General features: G+C 36.3%; 1 protein-coding gene across 1 annotated transcript; it reads left to right on the forward strand.

Moving 5' to 3' along the window:
• The first annotated feature begins 7,609 nt into the window (after positions 1–7,609).
• Positions 7,610–9,645, forward strand: LOC116210055 (putative F-box protein At1g20657). The gene is made up of 2 exons (XM_031543856.1): positions 7,610–7,767; positions 8,367–9,645. The coding sequence occupies exon 2, from the start codon at positions 8,372–8,374 to the stop codon at positions 9,551–9,553; it is 1,182 nt and encodes a 393-aa protein (XP_031399716.1). The 5' UTR covers positions 7,610–7,767; positions 8,367–8,371; the 3' UTR covers positions 9,554–9,645.
• Positions 9,646–11,149: the final 1,504 nt, after the last annotated feature.

The raw sequence follows: 11,149 nt of genomic DNA on the forward strand, positions 1-11,149 counted from the left end.
ATTTTATACTTTAATTAAAGAAAATAAGTATCGAATCACTTGAACTAATTTATCTTGGTACGAGCATCCTTTTCTTGTGTAAAAAAAGGAGCAAGAGTTGAGGTAGGACGAAAGCAAAAATAAAAAGAAAGGGTAAAACGAAAGTGTAACCTGATAAATTTGTAATGCCATTAAAAGAATTATGAGACAAGATATTGTATTTAATATTAAAAGGATTAGAAAAAATAAACTTTCCATCATATAATATAATTTGGCATTCCATCTTAGAATTTATCTTCTTGTCCTTACTCCCGTTCACTTTTTCTATTATTTCGTTACTTCCGAAATTCAAATTTCCATTTAGGTGATTAATATCAGTTACATCCTTAATTTTGAGGACGATCCCAAAATGTTCCCCTTGATTTGTTCCAAATTGCTCCTCAAACTTATCTGATCAATTCAGTTTGTCCTAGAACTATCAAAGTTAGTGAGATATCAAAAATGATATAATGCAATGACTCACGCTCTCGCCTAGCAATCAATAGATCATAGGTTCAATACTTAGGTGGAATTGTTTGTAACCTTATCAGATATTGAAGATTTCTATTTTCATTGTATTAGGCCCATTGACCTTTCTTGTTACCGAAAAAAAAATAGTGGGACGAAATTCCAATTTGGGTTGTCCATGGACTTTGGAAGCACGAGCAATAACGGAATTCGCTCATATGTTTATAGTATGGCCCTATATGTTGAATTCATCAAAAAAAATGGTCTATATGTTGAATTCCAAGAAGCAGCATTATCTGCATGTCACATCCTACAATAAAGTTTTCAACTAAAAAAAAGTTTAATAAGAAAATTTTCTTCTTTTATTTTTAGTCCAATAGTGATACTTATCTTTCTAAATATGGACATGAATTCCCCAATATCTCTTTATGGGCCCACAATAGTATCAAAACTTCAAAAGTAGCATTTTGCAACGTATCAAGGGCCATTATCATTTATTAGGGATTTAGGGAGCAACTTGAATCTACTTGAGAAAATTTCAAGGGGCATTTTGCAACATATCAAAGTATTGGGCGCATCTCAAGACTACAGTCAGACTACGAGGGGGGCAAAATGAAATTAGATCATATCCCAACCCCGCCCCCTCTCTTCCCCCACTCGATGCCAAAAATACAAAAAGTGGTTTTCTCTTACCGTGTGAATGAGATAACTTCAGAGGGCTTATTATTTCTTTCTGACTTCTATATGTATCTCCTATTAATTGTTCAATTCGATCAATAATATTTGCGGACTTTGTCTTGACGTGTCGGGGGAATATGCATATACCCGGCAAATTTTTTTGGTTATTAGACGTCGCAAATCAAATTGTAACAAATAGTGAAAGAAGCATTAATTACTTCCACTTGCAATTAGGGATTCTCCCGATTTCGACTGGTGGGGCCTCGACTCCCAACCCCCTCCCCCTCGATCCGGATCGAAGGGGGGACGGTGGCATTTTTCTCTAATCAAAGCATTTTTCTTTTTCTTTTTTTAATTTTTTTTATTATTTTCGCTAACGTGGTGAACATCATTCGCCAGCAAGCATCGTTTTCTGTCACATCAGAAAATGGATGTAAAATGACAAAGATACATAACGTGACAAAAAAATCAAAGTTCGCGTATTTTTTTATCGAAAGATAAAGTTTGTGCCAAAGTTGAAAAATGGACACAAAGTTCATGTTTTTTTTATTATTATTAACCATTGTTTATATTTAATTGTTCAATTCAAAGGAGGCTCATGTGCCTAATACAATGAAATAGAAATTTAATATCTTAATAAAGGGGCACAAGTAGTTTTATAACAACTATCGAATTTGGGACCTTTTGATCCTCAGACGAAGGCGTGTGCCGATATACCCTTTTGATCCTCAGATAGTTTTCTCCATTCAGTTTGCACTCGATGAGTCGCAAAACTGATCTATCAATGAAAGGTGACGCCAATTAAGCTGCAGTCGCTACTGGAAGAGGGGCAGCCACACCCTAGGTATTTCCTGCAGGAGAGAGGGCAGCTGGGATTGCATTTCCTCCGGACATGATTGAATAGAGAGTCGGCTAATTGATTTGCCGAGAAAGAGAATGTGATTGTGATTTAATCATGCGATCCTCAGACCTTCCGCTCTGATACCATGAAAAATTTCAACTTGGGCTGGACCCAAACCTCATATAAGTTTATAATTTCTTTCTCAAATTTTCCATTTGGAACATCATATCTCAACAAGATATGTGTGTGATATACATAATACATACATGAATGGACGAATCTATGAAGCCATTCACGGCCAAGAGAGAAAATTAGGGGGGAAAGTGCATGGTTTAAAAAGGATAGCCCGTGTCCATCTCCTGCTCATGGTCGAATGAAAGAAATTGTTTTTTCTTTGGTCATCCATTACACATGGAGTTCACCGCCCGTTCTACCTTTACTTGAGAGCATAGTCCAATAGTGTAGGCGACCTGTGGAGACTAGTTCGAGTCGAGGAGAAACAATCCCTTGGCGAAGACACGTTCATGTGGACGAGTTAGAGGCTGAATACTTGGGCGGCTTTAAGCGATTATTCAAGAAGGTGATTACTTGGCAGCCTTGCGGAGATTTTGAAAACGAGATATTTTTCCATAAACCCCAATAGGATTATCAAGTTAGCATTATTTAATCGTGGCAAAGTGATACCACGCACTCAGAATAAGATTCTGGATGTCGATTCTATATGTATGAATGAATGAAATTTTAATATATCGTTTATTTTGCTTTCGCTATGTTTTCGGCATCGTTTTCTTTCCGTTTCCTACATCTATGGTGCTCTCATTGGACTGACTTTACTGACATACATTTCTATTCATGAACCAGAGAAATGTAAGAGTCATTGACGGAACAGTCGAACAGATTTAGATGTCGATGACGTTATTAGATCAACAAAATCCAGTTCGACTCTTCAAGAGCTCAAAATCTCCTTTTGTATTCAAAGAAACCTTTACTCAACTTTCCCTTTTCTTGTGGCGCAAGGGAAGATGAAGCACCCGTAGGGGTGGGAATCCCACATACATGATGCAATACATTATTTACGCATTTACGATTAGTCAGAGTCAACTCAACAAGTACTCCTCGTAGACCCCATTATTAATTTATAAACGTATGATGAGTAAACGGGTCAAGTGATCTCCTTTTCACCTTTCCTAGAAATTGGCATCCTAAGGGACTAATAATAAGTCAATTCCTATAGTTAGAAAGAGCGGGAAATTAATCCAGTCTTATTATCTACTCAAGATTATGTATGGCCTTGTGAAAGTGGATCTTGCTAAGGCCGTTAAACTGAGGAATCCCAGCAATCCCAGCGTCATGCCAGTAACTATGAAATTGCGTACGACGATTGATCTTGATATAGTATCATTCGGCTTATACTATGCCCCCTAGAATAGTGCATCATAGAATGGTTCTGTGTCATTGAGAGACTTGGAAATAACCACTTCACACGGGAGAGGGAATATATATATATATATATATATATATGTTCCTATAAACTTGTAATTCATCTGAAGATTAATTGGCAGCAGTTATATACGTAGAAATATATAATTCGTAGGAAAAGGTCGACGAAAGAGATTGGCTTCGATTTCTAGCAGGTAGCCTGCTGCATGGGTTATACTGTTGCAATACATATTATTTAATAGCTAGAAGGTAGGCTGTTGGCTTCCCTGGCGGTGTGGAAATAAAGAGATTTCCGTTCCCCACTTCACTCGGTCAGGTTGATGCTCCTGCAGATATTATCAGAGTTGCGGAGGATCAGAAGTCCTTGGAATTCTACTGTAAGGTACACCATAAACCGAATAGGGAGTGGCTTAGATCAAATGGACTCGGCAACCTGACTAGGAGTTGGGTCAAGTTAAACACAGACAGGGCTTCTTGAGGCAACCCAGGTGTTGCAGGTTCAGGGGGCTTGATCAGGGATTCCTATAGTCATTAGCTACAAGGTTTTGCTCAAAATACTTCGTCGGCATTGCAATTGCTGTACGTATTGGCTGAGGTTTGGGGCATTAAGACCAGTCCAGAGCTTTCCTGTACACTTGGGCATAGATTTATCATTGCCAAAGTCGATTTTGAGGTTGTCTGCAGATTAATCTAGGGCCGCAACAGCTGCATTTGCCGCATTCAAGGCTTGGTCAGTCTAGTTTGTGAGGTACTTTTAGCACGGGTGGCAAGTCCAGGTCTCCCACACGTTTTAGCTAGGGAATCAATTCAGGAGCCGATTATACGGCTCTCCAAATCTTTGGAACTTCCTCTTGGAGCATTCATTTTTATCCATTCTTTGCTAAAAAAGCATTAATAACTTCGTTTTCGGTGATATTATCGGGACCTTCATATCCCGCTTTTGTATAGTTTAAGCTCTTGCTTAGACATTGGTCCCCTATTTTACCCAAAAAAAAATGCCAGTGTAGTACGTAAATCCAAATAGAATGAATGGTGCTATACGTGAAAAACAAATGATGTACGTGTATATATATGTGACATCAACTATTAATTTCAAAAGATCTATCCCCGGTCGGACAATAGGAGTAATATGTTACAGGATAGATTCAGGATTTGGATTTAGGTGAGACGAGATCTTGAGGGGTGAAAGTACGATATAAATTTTTTTATCAAAATTTTAAAAATTACATGCAAATTTTCTTAAAGTGTAATTATTTTAGGGAGACGACTACTACCCTAATCTTCCTCGGTCCAAAACTGTCAGTTGTTACATAAGAATCAATCATTGTTTCTTTTTATTGCTCTTTTTTTTTGTCCCCTATCTATACTCATTTGCTCTTTATTGCGCTTCAAAATCGGATCGAATAGTAGATTCGGCACAAAAAAAAAAAGTAGCACGCAGGCCCAAAAATTATAGGCAGACAGGCCCAAAGACAAATAGCATCATTGTTTCTTTTTTGGGCGAATAAATCATTATTTCTTATATAAGCCATTTTCCCCCCTTTCCCCCCTTTTGCGGTTAAGAAGCCCACATCTTGTAATTCTTCATTTTGTAATTCTTGATTAATCAAGATGTTAATGCTGCGTTTGGTTTCAAAGTAGAATTTTAAAATCAGATTTTGATTTTGAAAATGAATAGTATAAATGGTTATGTATGTGGCCTATCATTTGACTTTGTATGAGTTATTTTGTTTTCTTGTGGGAAAAAAAAGTGGTATAAATGAGACTCGCCATTTGATTTTGTATGAATTATTTTATTTTGTTGTAAGTAGAATTAAGTTAAAGTTTGATTTTAAAATCACACTTTGAAACCAAACAAGCCTATCCTGAAGTTCGAAAGGCAAGACAGAGCAAAACCTAAATGAATTACTGTATTTGGCATGCATCAATAACTTTTGTTATATGACCTTTTTTTTTCCGATGTACAATATATGTTATTCAAAATTCTAATGGACTCCATTAATTGAATCGGATTATGAAAAATTATACATTTGGTCCTCTAGGTTTGGATTTTTTTATTTTAGTCCATTTTCTAATTTTTTCATCATTTAAATCTCATACCTTTGAATACTTTCTGTTTCAGTCCCTTTTCTTTTTCTTAGTTCGTTTTCATCCAATACATTTAATTACTTTTCCATTTTCATCATTTTATTATATTTTTTATTAGAGAATATTTTAAATTTAGTTATTGACCTTTTAACGTTATTCTTTTATTCTAATTCTTTTTTGGTTCATTTTTTTAATTAAACGTTTTGTTTCTGATACTTTTACTCCTCAATTTCCCATAAAATGCCACAAGATATTTTTGAAATTTATAAAAAAAATTGTTATTTTAATTCCAAAAATAAAACAAAATCTATTAGAATATATTTTGAGAAGTTGTATGGTAAATTGAGAGGGAGAGAGGCAGTGCTAGTTAGTAAGGGATAAAGTCAGGCACCACCACCCTAGGGGAGATCATCTTAGGCCTATACCTCCATCCACGATTACACTTTACAACATCATTCCCTATATTAAGGTGTATCATGTCCTTGCTTAGTGTGTCACTATAAACCTCATAGTTATAGGTATGGTTCGTAGTTATCGAACCACAATCGCCTTTATTTTTCTAGTATTTTTCTATTTATTTACTCGCAAATTTGAGTACCGATTCTCCTAACACAAACCGCCACTACCCCTAGCAAGATTGCACTCGACTTAAAACACTCGCCCATGCTCATTCTCTTCAGTAGGTTCACAATTTTTTTTAATTATTTTGACATTTTGTTTTATTTTTGAAATTAAAATAATAATCTTTTTAAATTTAAAATGTTGTGTGGGCATTTATGGGAATTCAAGGGGTAGAGTATAAGAAACAAAACGTTTAATATTAAGTAAAATTGAACAAAATAAAAGAATTAGGATAAAAAAATAACTTTAAAAGGTTGAGAATCAAAGTTAAAATATATAATAAAAATTTGATAAAAAGACGAAAATAGAAAAGTAATCAAAGGTGTTAGCCGAAAATAAATCAAGAAAAAGGAAAAAATTGAAACAAAAAATATTCAAAAGTATATGATCTAAACGATAAATTTTTTTTTAAAAAAGTACGAAAATAGAAAAAATACCTAGAGGACCAAATGTATAATTTTTTCAATCGGATTAATTTATTAAGAGATAAAACTCTTTTAACGTGAAATTTTTTTCAACCCAAATGAACCAAACCATATTGATACTTTGTTATACGGATTAATTCAAGAATTGGAAATACTCAAAAGGGGCAAAAAAAAAAACTTCGATTTGTCTCAATGCTTAAGCTTTTACTAATCTTGAACAATTCTTTCAATTTTTACACATTAATACGTGCGACTATTTAAGCAAAGTGAGCTGCACGAAGACCATAAAATTTCAAGATTAATTAAACCTACCATATCACTGTGAGACAATGGAGATTCATAGAAATGAGATTAAGAAAGAGGCATCGATATAAAATCATGAATTGAGCTCACAAAAATAAATAAATAAATAAGTAAAATCATAAATCGTCTGTTTAGGTGGAAGAGAAAAATGGAAATGAAGAGGAATAGGGGCCTGTTTGGTTTCGCAATTGTATTTTAGAATCACAATTCTAACTTAATTCTACCCACTACAAAACAAAATAACTCATACAAAGTCAAAGAGTGGGTCCCATTTTTATCACTTTTTCCCACAACAAAACAACATAACTCATACAAAGTCAAAGGGTGGGTCCCATTTATACCCCTCAAAATCAAAATCAAAATCTGATTTTAAAATCTTACTATGAAACCAAACACCACCTAATTCTTCCTCTGTCACCATTTCTCTTCCATCCTAACACGACATAAAAGAAGATAGAGATGAGATCGAACAACATAGTATTCGGAATTTCAAACGGTAAATTTGTTGAAATTTTCTTTGTTCCTAGAGGCTAGAATAATAATAATAACTTTATAAATGACTTAGACATAAATCAATTTCTTTTACCGGATTAAGAATTATGAATTTCTATTTACAGCATCACAGAGAAATCATATTTCTTCCAAAAAAATTTTAAAAAAAAAGAAAACCAAAAATAGAAACTGCGCCGTACACCTGGTGGGCCCCACCTCCCTTCTAATAGCAAATTTTGCAAGGAGCAGTGCACCTCACGTCTTCCTCCTGATGGTGGCCATTTCTCTTCTCTTCCTGTGGTTTTTCATCTTCCTTTTCCACTGCTCTGCTTTTCCTCCGTCTGGAGATTGCGGCTCCGGTGACCCCCTCTGCAGCTCTAGTTCAAGCTCAAGGTACTCTCTTCCACCTCTCTCTCTCTCTCTCTCTCTCTCGCCCTCTCTTCCCCCTTAGAAGAACAGGGACATTTGAACGACTAATGTTTTATGCAGCTCATTCATGATGAGCTCAAGAATGGCTCTTGAAATGCATTTGTTGTCGGGGTTCATGCATTTTCTTCTTGGTGACGGCATTTTGGTAGGGATTAGCTCTTGGTCTCCTAAAAGTGAAATCTTGCACAAATTGCCCTGAGTAGACTGCCCTTTGTAGAGAATGTTTGGAACCTGCACGATTTGTGGAAGTTTAATGATCCCCTGAAACCCCATTAGCTTCATTTGTTTTCTCCTATTGCTGTTCTATTTGTTATCGTCTAGAAGGTGAAATCTTGTGGAAGAATCAATATGATAATCTTTATATGAACCCGTAGAATTGCAGAGTATCATCTTGTCATAGTGTGTGTGAAGAGAGCCGCTTTTAGTTCATGTTGGGTTCACTGATGAGATTTTGCTTGTTTTAACCCTTAGTAGTTTGTGTGAGCAAGCAACAGAGCAGTGTAGTGGAATGAGTTATTTGTTGATTCGATTATCTTGCTGGGTTATCCTGTCTTCATTTGCAGCTCAAATGGGCGATGAAGACTTCGCAAAGAAAGGGAAGGCCCCAGATTTGTCCTCTGAAGTTCTGCCCCTTGAGATGTTTTACGAGATTCTGCCAAGACTCCCTCTCCGGACTCTCATGAAATTCAAGTCTGTTTGCAGACAATGGAACTCCACCATCCGAGAACAGCTGCTCGCTCATGAATTCTTGGCCCACCATGCCCGTGATCAACGCAGCCCCACAGCTCTCATCTCCTTCACCGAGAGAAACTTCAATGGATGTTTATTCTTCAGCTTGGACCTCGAGACGGGAGATGTAAGGCCTATTCACAATCTAAATGAGCCTCCTTTCACGAGAGCAACCATCTCCGAGACGCTCAATGGCTTGATCTGCTTTGAGCTCGATGATCTCACGTATCTTTGCAACCTCAGCACTGGAGAGTTGGCCTCCCTCCCAGCAGCCCGTCCCTGCTTCTCCGTGTGCTCAAGCACTTGTATGCCCAGTTTCAGCTCCTTGGGATTCGATCCTGAGAAAAGAGAATACAAAATCATGAGAACCTGGGCATCAATGATAATGGATGAGTTTGGCAAAATCAAGACCTGCCACAAGATTTTGAAGCTGGGAACCGGAATTTGGAACAACATGGAGTCAGGTCTCATCGACTTTCAGCTGGGCGGAAGCGTTTTCCTGAATGGTGCCATACACTATTTAACATTGGACTTGTTTGGCAAAAAGATTGTCATAGCTTTCGATGTCGGGCAGGAGAAGTTCCGTGAGATGTCCCTTCCTAATGCAGCTGCCTCCTCGGGGGACAGATCGAAGCTTGTCATATTTAAAGGCCATTTGGCTCTGCTAGGCTCCGAGCATCTCGAAGATGAGGACTCAATCATCGTCTACAAGCTCAACGACTACGAGAATCAGCTGTGGGAGGAGCAACGGATAGTGCTGCCACCGAACTGGAGAGAAGCTCGAGAGAACTATCAAACCTTCCACGTGACAACCGTCAGTACAGGGGAGCTCCTGCTGATGCCCAAGGTTATGTGGGAGCAGCTGTTCGTCCTTCTTTACAATCCGGAAACTAGTAGCTTGAAGAGGCTCGAGATCCTTGGGCTTCCAGAGTCGCAGCTGAGCAGGCCCTTCGTCATCGAACGTGCTCCGATAGAGTATATAGAGAGCATCTTATCCATTTCAGGAACTAACGAGCAGTGAAGCAGAGTTGCTTGTTCATATGCATTTTCTCACATATGAAAAACAAATTAATGACTTATAAAAAAAAAGAAATAACAAATACTACAAAACAATCTTTTGTTTGTACACTCAATATTAAACAAGAACCAAATTCCCCAAATTGAAAGAAAAACTCAATCTCGTTGAAGCCTAGCACCGCCCTCGATCGCCCACCAACCTGGGAAAAGATGTGAAGGGACTCGCTAGCATCAGTTCTTTCTAACCCATATATTGTCGGGTTCCATGTTATCAAATCTTTCTCACCCATATCATGGAAGCAATTGCTGGCCTCGGCAAGAACACGTGCAATACTTAATTTCTAGCTGATTGTAATGCAATTGATATGTTTTGAAGCATATTATTCCGATGTGGTTATGGTTCTAGCTTTACCATGTACTTTCAGATTTTCTAATCACACGTCATTGAAATATTATTCAAATGCAAATTATTTCCACGCCGTGGCAAACAGCTCTAGGCAGACTACGATGGTAAAAGCATCGATGAGATTGAATTTTTCTTTTAATTTTAGAGATTTGATGAGTTGAGTTTTATTTTTTTTTCAATTTGGGAGATTTGTTTCATGTTCAATGGGAGAGTATAAAAAAATAACATTTAGTGTTTGTTTATTATTATTTTTAAATAAATAAATTATTTTTTATTTGATTGAGCGGTGCATTTCGATTCAATTTAATATCAAACCGGATCCGGATCATTCACGGACGAGACCAAAGGTCGATGAAAAGATGTGTGGTTGAAAATATCGATAGTAAAACTATAAGAAGTGAATCTTAAGGTAATAAAATCTAGATATGTGCATAGCTAGGATTTTATGCAAGGGAATCTGACGGATAAGAATAAAATAATCATGATGGTTATTTTTGCTAGCTAACTGCTGTAGAATCTATATATATATATATATATATACACACATTATTATGGTTTCTCTATTCTATGCCCTAAGGGCAAAGGATGAGCAAACCAAAATTACCAATTTAAAAATCCAAATCATTAATGTGAATATTGTTTATTTTTTATGCCTAATTTACCCTTATTCTATCTTACCTAATTAATTCTACTTTCCTTTTACCATATGATCTCCAGCATTATTAGGGTTTCGGGATTTTTGGGGTTTTAGAGTTTCAAGATTTCAGGATTTTAGGGTTTTAAGTAATATAGTATAGGGTAAATTAGGCACAAAAATAAAGAATCTTGACATTAATGATTTGGAGTTTAAAATTAGTAATTTGAGTTTGCATATCCTATGCCCTTATGGCATAGAATAGAAAAACCCTTAATATTAATATTAATATTATTAATATTATTAATATTATCATTATTATTTAATTTGAATTAATCATGGAAATAAAATGTCAAACTCCACCACCACATCTATAAACAGATGGGCTTTTGTCGAGAGGGTATGTCGATGCACGCTACTACAATAATTATTTTTAATTGTAGTAATCTTATTAGTCATTCTTCTCATCACATTATTGTGACATAGAATCATTAATTTTTCTCATTGTAATTCTTAATTGTAGATCTTATGAGATGAGTTTTAGCATCTGTACCAATGTA

The sequence above is a fragment of the Punica granatum genome, chromosome 6 (genome assembly GCF_007655135.1).
Source record: "Punica granatum isolate Tunisia-2019 chromosome 6, ASM765513v2, whole genome shotgun sequence".
NCBI classification, from domain to species: Eukaryota; Viridiplantae; Streptophyta; class Magnoliopsida; order Myrtales; family Lythraceae; genus Punica; species Punica granatum.